Source organism: Helobdella robusta, assembly GCF_000326865.2.
Source record: "Helobdella robusta unplaced genomic scaffold HELROscaffold_48, whole genome shotgun sequence".
NCBI lineage: Eukaryota > Metazoa > Annelida > Clitellata > Rhynchobdellida > Glossiphoniidae > Helobdella > Helobdella robusta.
The window spans coordinates 244,205-260,287 of record NW_008705215.1 but is presented as its reverse complement, the minus strand read 5'-3'; the positions used below and the strand labels follow the sequence as shown (position 1 = coordinate 260,287).

Sequence of the window (16,083 nt, the reverse complement as noted above, 5' to 3'; positions counted from 1 at the left end):
TGGTGAAATTTCGTTTAAAACCTTGAACATGATCACACCAATATATATATAATTATCGAAATAAACAAATACACTTTTATTCGCAGCGTGATTTGATGCGCTGTGTTATTATTATTATTACAAATCTCTTTTCAACAATCCTTAGAGGCATCAACAACATACACACAGAGCAGGTAAATGCACGTGAAACAACACATCAGACACATTGCAAGTGATAGGCAGGATCTTTTTGCTATCGAATCCGGTCACCGTGATAGCAGTGCCAAACACTTAACCGCTACACCATCACCCCGTAATGATGCGTTGGGAAATGGAATGGGAATCACCTCCCGACGAATATAAACAAATTCAATCAACATTTTTTGAACTTATTCAAAAAACAAAACATGAAACATACATTTTTATTCTGTTTAGTGCAATCATCATTTTTATCAATTGTATCTTATTATCATAAATATTTTTATATAATTAAACTTGGTACAGACGATTAAACTCTCAGTAAATTTCTAATAGATTCCAAAAACTTAAAAACCAAAGACAATTTAATAAAAAAATTAATTCAATAAAAAAAATGAAAATCATGTGGTATGTATCTTGAAAAAGAAATAATTTGGCTGAAATTTTTCAAAAACTGCAAACGTTGAAAAACAGTTGGTAGTGGGAACAATAACAGCAGCAGATTTCGAATGATAAGTGCATGGCATCAGTCACTCAGCAACTGAACTGAAACGGTTGGAAGATGTTTTGCTGTATAATCTTGTTTGAGTTAAATCTTGCGCTGTCTTTTTATGGAATGGATTTGTGGCCTTACATTGTTTCCGTGAAAGTCTTTAAGGTCGCTACCGCACATAGTATTCACGAAAAACTTTTTATTAGTTTTAACAAAACCTCACATAAGTAGGCGTAAGACAAATAAACCGTACTCTGGTTGCCTCTGTTTCCTTTGTTGTGAACCTCAACTACGGTTACTCAATTGATTGAATATATTTCTTATCACAAACAAAAAAATGAAATAGAATGCCACATTTTCATAATTTGAGGTTCTCTAATCGGTAATAAAAGCAAATTGAGTAAACCATTTTTAATTTATATAAAATCAAGCCAGAAATTTGGGTTTATGACTCAATTTGCTGTATTGTAGAATATTGAATGATGAGCTCAAGAATGTTTTTCATGGAAAAGTAAACACGAAATTTGTGACAAAAACAAATATTTGTTTTTATGCAAAATTTTGTAAAAAAAAATATTTAAAGTCGAAAAAAAAATTAAAAGATTTGTATTTGAAAATTTGAAAAATTTAGACTAACCCTAAGATTTATTATTTATTTTAACACACAGCAGAACTGAACTCTCTGCGGTAAAAAAAGAACGCTGAAATGGAAATAAGTTGTAAAATTTTTTCAATTATTAAATCATTCAATGAAATATCACTCTGACCAAGTTATTAAAAACAAAATACCAAAACCTACAGCAATTTTTTGATGAAGAAACTTTTAAAATTTTAACAAAAATGTTGAATATAAAAATAAAATAAAATTTGTTTTTTTTTTTTTTTTATTTGACCCAATTGGAAATATTAAAGTACAATAATGATTGATAATAATAGTTTGTAATCCTCTTGATGTTAGATAAATTTTTAAACAAAAAAAGTCATGTCAAATTCAATTATTATTGTAATCCTTTGATAAGAAAAAACGTATGTAACAATGCTTATGTTAAACTTTTAAAAAGATCGTGATGGATTAAACTTATTTAAATTCTTAAAACATAATGTCTACAAGCAAACACACGCACACGCCACACACACGAACACAAACAATTACACATTTACACACAGTTATTCATAACAATTGTCATCATTTGGTAATCCCTATTTTAATCTCTTAAACTTTTATCTTAATCTCCACCTCAATTTTGTATTTCACCCCTTGCACAATCGTGCAATATGTTGCTTGCAAAACATCTATTTAAACAACCTGAGATTTTCAGTCAATTGCTCAGATACTTTTACAGCTTGTCCTGCTAGCAGCTGAGTTAAAGACAAATCCACGGTGGAATTGAATTCTTCAAAGACGATCGTCATCAAAATTTTTATGTTAGCCCTCCTAGTTGGTTGTTGTTTGGCATTTAAAAGAGGTCTGTATTCTTATTGTTTTATTTTTATTCAGCTTTAGCTCTGAAAGGAAATATATCCAACTGTTATCAGTTCAATTTGTAAAATAATTTTTTAGTTTTGTATTATTAATTTGATAAATTGTATGAGCAATATGCAAACACACAACCAGCAAACCTTTTTATTATTTGATTTATTTCGTCAAATTTTGACAAAATTTTAGTGCTAAATGAAAGATGGAAAGTTTATAAATTTTGCTTTAAAATAAACCTCTTTTTTGACATAACTTCAACTAATCTTTGCAACAAGTAAGTTGATTTTGCCAGCTAATAAATACTAACTAGACACAAATTTTATTTTAAGCTGTATCTTTTTTTAAATAAATCAGAGTTTGCAAACAATATTTGAAACAGGTTGCCAATGGTTTAGAACTTTTTCCAATCTGAAATTGGCAAATCACAGAAATTTTTACGTTCAGAAAAAAACAGTGGCTGAATGCCAGAAACAGTGTATGTTTGACAAAAATTGTATGGCCATAGGGTGGGAGCCAAAAAATAAAAAGGACAGAACGTGTTGGACGTATGGGTCAACAGATGTACCAACTGTTTATGCACCTGGAGTTACTTATTTCATATGCTGAATCCATGTGCAACAAAGTGCCGGCCAAATGCTGTCCACTGAAATTTGAAAAATCGTTTTGATAATTTTTTAATAATTTCAACGTTTTATTTTTCAAATTCAAAAATAAAATTATGCATGTTTTTAAAATGTTGAATGAATTATCTTAGTTTAAAATCAAAGCTAAATACGAGCTACAAAAATAACTTAAAGATCAAAATGAAAAATTACAATTTTATAATATGTTCTCAATTTAAATCGACACTTGAATAATTCAAAATTTTAAAAGATGTACTTTGTCCGAATTGTTGTGTGAGTAATACCAACCATTTCATAGCAATATTTGGTTTAAAAGAAGTATGAATAAGAAATTAAAAACAAGAAAATATGTTAGTTTTTATTTTAGAAAACTTCTTGAATTAAAACCAGTGCTTGCTCCACAAACTGTTATGATGGATTTTGAAAAATCTAGTCAGAATGCAATAAGCTCCGTTTTTCGAACCTACAAAATATTCGGTTGTTTATTCCACCTTGGACATTGCCTCCGGCGTAAAGTGCAAGAAAAAAATCTCACTACTGCATATAAAGGAACTGAAATCGTACAATTATTTGTAACAATTCGGTTAGCGTTTTCATTTTCTCCCCCTGGGGATGTCATCACTGCATTTGAAGATTTAAGTGAAACTTGCCCCGATGTTGTTGAAAAAGTGTACGAATATTGAAAAGATAATTATATTGATCGCAAAAAAAGAAGTCGCAGAAAAACACCAAGATCCCCAGTGGTACTTTGGAATGTTTGGGGTCGGGGGCAAGAGAACCTGCCACGGACAAACTCAGTTGAGGGATGGCATCATGCATTTCAGCATTTTTTTGATTGTTACCATTCGAATGTTTACAAGCTTATTTATCAATTCCGCAAAGTACAAGAGTATAAAAAATGTTCAGTACAAAGCAAATGAACGAAACAAAGCTGCCACCAAGTTCATATATCTCAAACTGAACAAACGTCTAACAACAATATTGTCAACTTATTATACCATATCACAAATGGAATATTTACGTCACATTGCATATAAATTGACTTTGTAATTTACATTTTTAAAACTTTTTACGAATTAATTTAATAAAGCAATAAAGTAAATTATTTGATTATGTTTTGTATCATTTTTGCATTTTTTAAAAATTTATCATGAAAAACGAACAAATATCAATTGAATTTTTTAATATTTGCGTTTGGAAATTTTATTTATAAAAAACAAACATTCATGTTATTTTTTTGAAAATTTCACCAACGATGCTTTGTTGCGCTATTTCGTCGGATTTTTGTTTTTACGATATTTGTCGTACCATATTATGTCGATGAACCAAGATAAGGATATTTGTAAAACTGCTTCGAAACAATGTCAATATTATAATGAACAATTCTGAAAATTTATGACAAGATTCGAGTTTTTTTATCAATTTTGACAAATTTAGCTGGCCGTTTCATAAAAACTATTATGGAAAAAAATTACACTGAAAAAAATCACTAATTGAGCTGTTTTAAGCGCACTAATTCAATTTCTTGAAAATGTTGACTGTAGGATGAGTGCAATTATGTATGCAGTTGTGTCATTATGACTGCAAAGTTTTCTCTAAACAACATGGTGTATTATAACAAGCTGAAAACTTTAGTTTTGAACTATAGTTTTGATATTATTTATTTATTGAAGATGTGTTATGTGATAAAGGAAAGCAATCTTTGGAGCTAATGATTGCGATAAAAACATATAAAATAGAGAAAAAATTTTGAAGGCTTTCAACCTAATCAAATTTTATTTATTTACATATAATTTATCATTTATTATATTAAACTAGTAGTTTTGTACAAAAATTAATTTAATTTTATCGTTGTGAGGGAAGCTGAATTAGGTTTCAAATTAAATTTTTACCAATTTTTAGGAATTTCGTTCAATTTAGTCTTATCTTTAGCTAAATTTTCTATTTTAATTGGAGGTCCACATTAGTTCGATATAAAATTTAATTTTTTTTTAATTCCATTTATTCACAAAAAAAGTGAAAGAGTCGTTGGTGCCATTAATGAACGTCGTGAACATTGCGGCCCGTGCATTTCGGATGTCCATTTAACATTACAAATAACAGTCTGCCTATCATTGCAAATTCACATTTAGAATAAAAATAACGATTATTTATCAAAGCTATATTTATTTGTAATTGTACGCTTAGAAATAAATTTTACACAGAAAGGTTTTTTGAAAGGCAAGAAATCAAGATGAAACGGTATTTCACCTTCATTGCTGAGGTAAAGGCGATGAGAGACGATTTGGTCTTTATTGGAGTCATCCAGCACCACTAGATGCGAGGTCAGCAGGCCACTGCAGAAAGTTCTTGAAAAGTGCCAATCATGGAAACAGGGTGGAAGGTACTTACGTTTGAGGTTCTCGATTCAAACTTTGTGGACAATCTCAAAATTATAGAATAATGTCATTATTTTATGAAAATTTAATGTAATTAAAATTTAAAAAATTGTGTTTTTTCATTGAACGGGAGACTTCTAGAAAAAGTAGCTTAAAAAGGTTCAGTAATCTTTGCTTCTCATCAAAAAGTAGTTATAAAAACTTTTTTTCTATAATTTGAGATTAGCTAAAATAATTTTTAAAAATTTCATTTAAGGGGTATCAACAACAGCAACAACACACACTGTGCATGCGAATTCATGTTAATCCATGCATCGCACAGGACAGCAGGCTGCTCTCTGCATTTTAAACATCTTTGAATTTCACCGATCATCACGAGTATTCTACAAACGTGTTCAACGTCTCAATATTTGGCCACCAGACTTAGGCAAATAATTATTAAGTTCTATAACAGCATTTTTTAACTTAAAAAGGTATTAAAAAAGTCATGAATACCATCGTTGTCAGAAGCGAGAAACTCTCCAGTCAGATCAGTAATTACGCCACAACCAACGTTCATATTCGGAAGACACGAACAGAATGTCAGAGTGGGAATGAGAGTCGTAAATTATGGCCGGAGTCGGAATCGTAGTCAGAATCGAAAATTTTTAAGGAGCTGGAAACCGGAAAATGTTATTTGTTAAAAACATTTCTGTGGAAAGCAACAGCGTATATATACAAGCTCTGTTTTTTTCAAAACTTTTCAATAAAACTGTCAAAAAAACTGTTAAATGTATATTCTATCTGATAAAAAGTCGAAGAAAATCCAAAACAAATTTCAAAAAACAGTTTTTTTTAAAATTTCCTAAAATAAAAAAAAAAAAAAACATTTTTAGACTTTATTATTTAAGTCGTCTTTTTCACGTCAGTAAAGATTTGTTTACAAATAGTTTAGTAGTTTTACTATTGTTTCGTTATGTTTTTGTCATACCAGCCGTACCGTACGTGTATGTAGGTGTATAAATCCGTCGTCTATGTGTACTAAATGTGGTGACCCGTATTACGCTTTACAGAGGACAATTGAAAAATAACGTAAACACGAACAATTGCCACAGTTAACTCCTCATTCTCTATATGAAATTATGAAACAAAATACATTAACAGTTACAAATCGCAATGTCAACCTTTTACTGTTAGATTCTGGAGCAGATGACTATCGTCAAATTCTCATGTTTGGAACAGATGATAATTTCCAACTTCTTGAAACCTATCCACACTGGTTCGTTGATGAAAGATTCAAAGTTGCACCTCAGCTATTTTTGTGAGTGTTCAAGTTCATAGTGCATGCACTTATTGATCACAGGGATGTACCATTTATTTATGCAATCCTTCCGTCAAAACATGAAGAAGAGTATGTTAGAGTTTTTAAAAAACCAACGCTTGCTCCACAAAGTGTTATGATGGATTTGAAGAGGCTAGTCAGAATGCAATAAGCACCGTATTTTCAACTTCCCAACAAGTCGGTTGTTTATTCTAACAAGGAAAATGCCTCTGGCGTAAAGTGCAAAAAGAAAATTTTACTATTGCATGTAGAGAAGATGAATACGTACGGTTATTTGTGAAAATGCTGTTAAATCTTTCATTTTTTCCACCTGAGAATGTCATCACTGCATTTGAAAATCTAAGTGAAGCTTGCCCCGATGTTGTTGAAAAAATGTACAAATATTGGGAAGATAATTATATTGGTCGCAAAAGACGAAATCACCAAAAGACACCAAAATTTCCAGTGACATTTTGAAATGTTTGCAATCGGGTGCAAATATATCTGCCGCCAACAAATAACTCAGTTGAGGGGTGGCATCATGCATTTTAGCATTCTGTTGATTGTTACCATTCGAACGCTTACAAGCTTATTGATCACTTCGGCAAAGAACAAGAGTATACCAAAATAAAAAAAACTGTTCAGTACAAACATGCTTTGTTGGCGCAATTTAGTCGAGCGCTATTTCGTCGTGCGCTCTTTTGTCGGTGAACCAATACATACACCTAAAACTTAAAAAAGAGGTAGAGGTTCCATTCTAGCTCAAACACACATACTCATCACAACAGTTATGTACAGACAAATAAGTATTTGTGAAAAGCTGCGTGAAAAACAGAAACTACTAAAAACTTATTGTAGTGTTATGTTTTTGTAGAAAATACGCCAAAGCTTAATAAAACAATCCTTTCTTTTAAGTTCCCACATTCAAGTAGTTTAAGTTTTTATTTATTGATTTATAATATTTTTCGGATAATTCATTCATAATTTTGTAATTTAAATATATATTTTACGTTTTGAAGGTTTGACAGAATATTGTAAGAAGTTACAAAAACCGAAAACATTAAATCTTTTGAACAACAAAATATAAACGTTAATTGAACCTACCACTATTAGGCGACACCAAACGCGGTTGTGATGCCAAACAAGTTCTATTCAAAATGAAGTTATCGTTATACAAATTTTCGACCAAATATTCCATTATAACGGGCCCTGGAATCTTTTGCACAAAGCAAGGTGGCTTGACATCAGGATTGAAATCGACGATGTTGCATTCATACAAACTAAGGCAGTGTAAGAGAAAACGTTGCAAGTCAAAAAAAGCCACTTGTGAGAGACCTGGATAATTCATCAAATGAGTCTTGGTCCAACAGCTCATTTGCTCTGAAATTAAAATATTTAAATATCACCATCTGCGGGTTAATTAATTTTGAAAATGTACATTCATGTATATTATACATGAGTGTACATTTTTAATACTAAATTTTACATTATAATACATTGTATATATATTATATATTACATTATAAGTTATTATACATTGTATAATAATAATTGTTTCTAAAGATTTTAACAAACATTAAAGTTAGCTCTAATTATTTTTGGTGACCAAAAACAAAGACTAATTAAAAATTGATGCTATTTTTAGAAACCAAATTGTTTATTCATGTTTTTAAATATGAATTGACAATATTGCATCGTAAAAAATTTTTTACAGCAACTTGATTAAATTTTTGTATATTCTCCTTAGCCAAACAACATTGTGAAATTGATCTACTCTTAAAAATTATGTTGGTAATAGACATAATGTTTTTAAGAATATATATTAATAGAATAATACATCATGGCGTGTAAACAGAATTTAACGATTAACGAAGTTTTGTGCTATTTATCAAATAATTACGAGTTTTTGAATAATGATATATTTATTAATAATGCGTCCGACTTCTATAGCTCGGAAGAAATCTCGGCTGCCCTCAAACTGATCAAACACGACGTCAATCTCCTAAAGATTGATGTTAACTTCGATACACCACGTGGTCCTAAAAAGAAAGACAAAAGAGACAAACTACGCAAAACCATTCGCTATTTAGGGCTAGTCCGCGAAAAAAAATTATCAACAGAGCTTCCCACATACGTTAGCTCTAACTTACGGGTACCTAATAACGACTCTATTCTTAAATTTAACTTCAATGAAATCAAAAGCAACATATGCAATATGCTGCACAATCAGCAACTTTATCTATGCAGCATGCTGAACGCAGCTCCTCGAGTTCATAAAAGTGAACTTAACAATACCAACAACACTCAATTTCAATTGTAGAAGCATAATTAATAAACTAGATAATATTTTAACATTAATAGATGAAATTAAAACAAATTTTGATATAATTTCATTCACCGAAACATGGCTTAAACCTGAAAATGCAACATTTGCCTCAATCCCAAACTATAATATGCTAGCAGTAAGCAGAACGTCAAAGATAGGAGGGGGAATTGCCTTCTATATAAAAAATAGTATAAAATTTATCCATAGAAAAATTAACGATAATGAAATTATTAGATATGATATTATTATTATTAGATTTTGAAATAGATATGATTGAAATATTAAATAAACATAAGAACATACTAATTATTGATATTTATAGACCTCCTAATTCTAACATCGAAATATTCTTTAATAATCTCAATATCCTTATAAGTGAAATTTCAAAAGTAAATAAAGTCATCTATATCATGGGCGATCTAAACATCAATTTACAAATCTATAACCCAACAGCTAAAACCCTTCTTGATTTGCTATCATCTTTTTCAATTTTTCCTACAATAAATATTACCACAAGAAGCACAGACAAAACTGAGACCACACTTGATAATATTTTTTCAAATAATCTTCAAAGTTTCTATAGCGGCACAATCCTCTCTGATATACCTTACCACTATCCTATTTTTCTCTCCCAATCCTGCAAAATTGAAAAACATTTTAATAAAAATATATCCTTCATCAACTTTTCGAAAAAATTTATTTGCTTCAACTAAATCTTTAAATAATCAGAACTGGTCCAATGTTTACTCTGCTGACTGCTGTAATGATGCTCTTAACATATTCGTGGACTCATTAAATAAATGTATAAAAGAAAGCTGTCCCTTGACCACAAAAAAATGTAAAAAAACAAAACAATCCCAACCCTGGATCACTCAAGAAATCAAACTAATGATTAAGAAAAAAAACAGACTTTTTCATAAATTAAAAAAAATTAAATCAGAAAATAATGAAAACAATTATAAAACATATCGTAATTTAGTCAACAATACAAGAAAAATTGCCTAAAAAACACTATGAAAACTCTTTTAAAAACAATATCCATAATATAAAAAATACTTGGAAAGATATATAAGCACACTAATGAATAAAGAAAAAAATTCATATATTTCTACAATAGTTTTAAATAATCAAATAACAGATGATCATCAAGATATTGCTAATTCATTTAACAAATATTTTACCAGTATCTTTAGTAAGCCAACACCATTTGATCCAAACTTGAAAAACTATATAAATAAACCAAACCCCTCTTCATGTTTCCTTAACTCAACAAATGAAACTGAAATATATATGATAGCTTCTTCCTTTTCCAACTCAAAAAGTATGGACAATTTTAATATTTCAAACAAAATCATTAAATTTATATTACAATCTATATGTAATATCTTAACATTCCTTTTCAATAAATCAATGAATTTTGGTATTTTTCCTGACCTCTTAAAAATTTCAAAAATTATCCCTATCCACAAATCTGGGTCAAAAACGGAAATATCAAATTATAGACCAATTAGTCTAGTACCAATTTTTTCTAAAATGTATGAAAAAATTATTAAAAAAAGATTTGAATCTTTTTTAAAACAACATAAAATTATTACTGAACAACAATTTGGGTTTCGCTCTGGTTTATCCACAGAAATGGCCCTATTAAAACACCATAACAACGTCATTCAAAATGTTAGTAAAGACCTACACAACTTATTTATAGACTTCTTAAAAGCATTTGATTCAATCCAACATGACATTTTATTATATAAATTAGAGCACTATGGAATTAGGAGCTTACCACTAAATCTTATAAAAACAAATATAAAAAACCGTTTACAATATGTTACAATAAAAAATAAAAACTCTAACAAACTACCAATTTTAAGTGGAGTTCCACAAGGTAGTGTCCTTGGACTACTTCTTTTCAATATATACATAAATGACATAGTTAATGTATATCTTAACTCAGATATAGATCTAATCATCTATGCAGATGACTGCACTATGTGCGCAAATTCAAATAACATACCTGATTTAATTCACAAAACTGAAACATTTCTCTCTAAAATTGAAAAGTGGTCTAAATTAAATAAACTCTCTGTCAACTTAAAAAAAAACAAAATTCATGATTGTTCCAAATAAAAGAAATACACCTATGCATAACATAATTTTAAAAATTAAAATTGAACACCGAGGAAAATAATGAACAGAGCATAAGCCATAACAAAAATTGATAGCTTTAAACTTCTGGGTGTATGCATCGACAATAAATTTAACTTTATTGATCATATCGAACTAATTTTAACAAAAATTAATATTATTTTTGGCCTAATGATAAGAATTAAAATTTTTTTAAATAATAATACTAAAAGACCACTTTACCAATCGATAATTTTTAGTCATTTTTACTATGGTAACCTAATATGGGGTAATACAAACATTTCAACACTTAACAAATTATTTAGCGCACAAAAAAAGATAATTAATTTTCTATTTAAAATCGATTATAATCACTCCGATTACAATATATTTAATAATAATAATATTTTATCAATTTTTGAAATAAATTCTTATAAATCATCTTTATTAACATTTAAAATTATCAACAATATAACATCTACAACTGATATAATAATAATTAATACGATTAAATTTATAGCAAACCCGAGGATTGACAGAACTAATAATACTAATACAATAAGCCATTAATGAATTTAAATAAAATAACACCCAGGAACTTTTGTTATTATGCACCTTATAAATGGAATAATATGCCACAATATTTAAGATTAATTAATAATCTAACAGAATTCAAAAAGAAGTTGAGAACTTTTTTTAAATTGTTTAAGTTAAATGTATTAATATTTTATTTTTGATTTTATTCATTTTTTTATGTTTAAATGTATCAATGTTTTATTTCTAAGTTTGTTCATGAAAATTTAAGAACATTGAAGAATTTAAAAGATTTTACTCATTTATGTTATTGTGTTTTTTTTTTTGGATTACTTACTTTGTTATTTCTTGTTTTATGGGAGTCAACCCTAGAAAAGCATTTGTTGCTAGGCTGACTCTTTCACTTTTTTTTGTGAATAAATGGAATTTAAAAAAAAGTAAAATGCCCGTTTATGTTGCTGCTGATTTGAAGAAAATTCCCGGCTATTTGAAATTCTCCAAACCTGAGGTTGGGTTCAGCACCAAAATTGACAGAATTGACAAAATTCAACATGAGGTTACTGAGATAAAACAACAGTTCCTGTCAGTCACTGAAGCACTACAGAAACAGCTAACCACCTATTCGTGTGTAGCAAAAAAAACTACACAAGAACGTACACAGCCGTTAGAAGTTCTAAGTCCACGCTTGCTACCTAGGCTTGCACCTCCTCTGTTAAGCCAGACATCTCAGCATCATCATTCTGAGCGGCCGTTTAAAATCTATTTGACATCGTTTCGCATTGATCCTCTCAGCCGCGTTCGCTTCAGCCTGAGACATTAACTCGTCAATCAACGCATCTGTTGGCAGCTCAACCTACGACACCTCTTCAACACTTAATGAATCCACCAGCGTTTGAAAATAAAGTCAAAGTTCCTAAAAAAATTAAAGGTACCAACATTAGTGAAGCGTGCCAAAAGTCAGCATAGCAATCATAAAGAAGAAAGTTTTCTTTGTTAGCAACTTAGACAACACAGTCGTTGTTGATGATTTAACAGATTACCTAAAAGCTAATAAGATTAAAACAAGTTGTTTTGAGGCGAAATCAAAAAATGGCAAGGATTTCAGAATTTGTGTTGATATTAACAACAGCAGCAATTCCATCCTAAACCCTGAAATTTGGGGTGAAAACACGTACATATGTGAATGGACTTTCACTTCGCCCAAGCCTCCGACATCAAATGGTGACCAAATTAAAGAAACTACTCAAGAATCCCACTCTCAGGATACCAGTAATTTGACTAAGTGGGCCAAGTGAATTTAAATGTGTAATGCAAAGAGGCGCCAACTTGTCCAAGATATTGGGGGGGCCCGGGCCAGGACCACCAAATGATATATTATACCATATGATTATACCGTTTCATTATAGTTATATATACATATATATATATACATATATATATATATACATACATATATATATATATATGTATATATATATATGTGTGTGTGTGTGTGTGTTTCAAACATATATAAATATAGAAATTAATGAAATAAAACATCCAAATGAAATTAAAACAATGCAAATGTTTTTAATCGTAAATCATTGCATAATTGTTTAACGTCAATTAACTCAGTTAAGGTTCAGTAGCAATGCAGTATCGCTCCTCGTGGTTCAGCTTCTCCTGTCCCATTGTGGATCGCAGATTCGTTTTTAGACTGCATAAGGCTGAGAAACTTCTCTCTGCTGTGCAAGTTGTTACAGGTGATGTCAAAAAAAGCATTAAACATTGAAAATTTCCAAAAACATTTTTCGCATAGATTTGCATTTCATCAGATCAATAACATTTTGCATAATTTGGATTTCCTTTTGAATTACTACAACCATGGCAGATGAGGTCTCGAAACATTTTCAGATGTAGAATAAGGCGATCTACATTTGTATCATTTTCGTAATATTTTAAAAGCTTTAAAACTTTTACATCCTGATCCTGCAAATTCAAAGCATTAAGATCTGAGTTTTTAACGTTTTGTGCAAAAAGAAATCCTTCGGACTTGAATCTTGTTTTCAGAAATTCAAGTGCGGCATCCACGGCTTGAATATAAAATCTTTTGAAATACTCCTTCGGATCAGAAGAAGTATTTTAAAAGAAGGAGTTTATAAGATTGTCCACCTTCGTCCATTTTTGGGGGGCACGTCTTACGCACGCCAATGATGGTGCTTCTGTATTATTTTTGGCAGCTTTCAAAGTTACTTCATGCCAAAAGTCATTGAATTCTGTGTCTTATTTGCTTAAATTAAGGTATACAAATCTCAAGGACTAAATATGAAAATTGTATGTAAAGTTTAGAAAATATTTAAAATTATATATAAAAAAAATATTAAATTTCTATGACAAAATATTGGGGGGCTCAGCATTGTTGCTGGCCCGAAGGAATAAATATTAGGGGGGCTCGAGCCCCTCCAAGCCCCATGGAGTCGGCGCCTATGGTAATGCATGATGATGATGTTAACTCGGTAAATAAATGCCTCTTAAATGTTGGTAATGTGGACTTGATGTGTGATGATAATGGTATGGCTGATCATGATTTGATGGCTGATATGAATGATGATGATGGCATGGTTAATGATGATGGCATGGTTGGTGATGATGATGGCATGATAGATATGAATGATCAGGTTATGTCTGTGATGAATTCTGTTTTGAGTGATGCTATTAATGAGAATAATGAGAATAATGGCATGAATGTTGAAACATTTAAAATGAAGTTGGATCGACATATGAATTCTACGGACATGATGTTCAACTGGAGATCATCGCTTGGCACAACGTCATAGTTTATATATTTATATTATCTTTGACATCTTTGTGGATAATGTGTGTGTGTGTGTGGGCTAATGCGTGATAGTGTGAGTGTGTGTATATATGTGTATGTATGTACATATATATATGTATACACAGACATTTATCATTAACAATCTGTATTTTCATCCAACTGTATTTTATTTTACTTCATTTATTTATTTTATTATTTTTAAAGTACAGTGGAAGCTTTTCATTTGCTGGAGGCATAGAAACGTCAGTTCGTGCCTCTCTATTCTCTGTTTATGTTATTTTATGTTATGTTGGTAAGTATGATAATTCTAATTATTATGTAAACGATGACATAATTGCTTATGTGAATGATGATATTAATTTTAATGTAAATGATAATATAAATGATGATGTAAGTGTTATTAATTTTAATTTATATGATGATAAGTCTGTTGATATGAATGATGATACAAACCTTATTATGAATGATGTTAGTCATGTCAATGTGGATGATGATAAGAACCTTAATATGAATGATGTGAATAATTATATTAAACTATCAGTATAATGATCATAATACTATATTAAACAGTTTTCATGATATTGATGTTTATTTGAATATTGATTTTAATTATGTAAATTTGGCATCTAAATATTATACTGTTTCTGAGTTTAATAACATATTTCAAATTAGTGATAATATTAATTACCTAACAATTTTACATATTAACTGTCGTAATTTGTTGGCTCATATAAATGAAGTTTCCATGTTTTTAAATAGTATCTACTTTCATTCTAAGGTTGTAGTCTTGAGTGAAACTATATTAATATGAATGATTTATCTAAACAATTTTTCTGAATATAATTTTATATGCAATAATAGAATACATAAAAAGGGTGGTGGTACTGGATTTTTAGTTTCCAGTAATATTATTTATGAAAATCTTAATGTTAATAACTTATACCAAAATGAATTCTTTGATTGGTCAGGTATAAAAACCAAGTTAAAAAACACTATCATTTATTTTATCAGTAATATTATTTATGAAAATCTTAATGTTAATAACTTATACCAAAATGAATTCTTTGATTGGTCAGGTATAAAAACCAAGTTAAAAAACACTATCATTTATTTTATCTGTGTATATAAGCCACTAAATATCAACCTAAAACAATTTATAGAATCATTGAATGATTTATTAAATAATACCTTAAAGTCAAAATGCAATTCTAGTTTATATATACTTGGTGAATTTAATGGTAATGTTGCCAGTAACAATATTGCCCAAACTTTTACTATTAAATTCTTTGGCTTCCTATAGTTTATATCCAATAATAAATCAACCCACTAGAGTCACTGCCAAGTGCTCTTCTATAATTGACAATATTTTTACCAATTGTAGCTCATTTTTTCTTAAAGGTATCTTTTGTAAGACATGAGTGATCATCTACCTATTTTTATATCTAAAATTTTAACTGGCCATATAAAGACTAACAAATGTCACTGATCCAAGTTCAGGCCCCTGAACTCTGTAAAATTGAAAATTTTAGAAGATCATTTATCTAATATAACATGGCCAGAAATTTCTGTTACGTCTGACCTGAATACTGATTTTGACATTTTATTAAAGGCATATTTAGATTGTGTGGATGCTGTCTGTCCCGTCCAGTTCTCTGTTGTAAAGATAGATTTAGGAAATCCTGGATGAATATAGAGCTATATAACTGTTCAACTCATAAAAACAATCTCTATAAAATATATTTATTAAATTCTACCTTAAAAAATAAAATAATATACACACATTATAATAATTATTTCACGAAAATTAAAAAATTACAACAGAAATGTTTTTTAATA

At 29.6% G+C, this 16,083-nt stretch overlaps 4 protein-coding genes across 4 annotated transcripts; 3 read left to right on the top strand and 1 right to left on the bottom strand.

Annotated features, from left to right (window-relative positions):
• Positions 1-3,424: 3,424 nt before the first annotated feature.
• Positions 3,425-5,779, top strand: HELRODRAFT_178438 (hypothetical protein; the record flags this gene model as incomplete). Its single annotated transcript, XM_009026547.1, has 3 exons — positions 3,425-3,737; positions 5,034-5,153; positions 5,622-5,779. The coding sequence occupies 3 exons, from the start codon at positions 3,425-3,427 to the stop codon at positions 5,777-5,779; spliced, it is 591 nt and encodes a 196-aa protein (XP_009024795.1).
• A 2,509-nt stretch (positions 5,780-8,288) lies between these two features.
• Positions 8,289-8,768, top strand: HELRODRAFT_178437 (hypothetical protein; the record flags this gene model as incomplete). The annotated part of the gene is made up of 1 exon (XM_009026546.1): positions 8,289-8,768. The coding sequence occupies one exon, from the start codon at positions 8,289-8,291 to the stop codon at positions 8,766-8,768; it is 480 nt and encodes a 159-aa protein (XP_009024794.1).
• A 3,106-nt stretch (positions 8,769-11,874) lies between these two features.
• On the top strand, positions 11,875-12,727 carry HELRODRAFT_178436 (hypothetical protein; the record flags this gene model as incomplete). The annotated part of the gene is made up of 3 exons (XM_009026545.1): positions 11,875-11,988; positions 12,225-12,388; positions 12,562-12,727. The coding sequence occupies 3 exons, from the start codon at positions 11,875-11,877 to the stop codon at positions 12,725-12,727; spliced, it is 444 nt and encodes a 147-aa protein (XP_009024793.1).
• Positions 12,728-13,046: 319 nt separating this feature from the next.
• HELRODRAFT_178435 (hypothetical protein) lies at positions 13,047-14,724 on the bottom strand (the record flags this gene model as incomplete). The annotated part of the gene is made up of 3 exons (XM_009026544.1): positions 13,047-13,156; positions 13,256-13,532; positions 14,701-14,724. The coding sequence occupies 3 exons, from the start codon at positions 14,722-14,724 to the stop codon at positions 13,047-13,049; spliced, it is 411 nt and encodes a 136-aa protein (XP_009024792.1).
• Between the last annotated feature and the right edge of the window lie 1,359 nt (positions 14,725-16,083).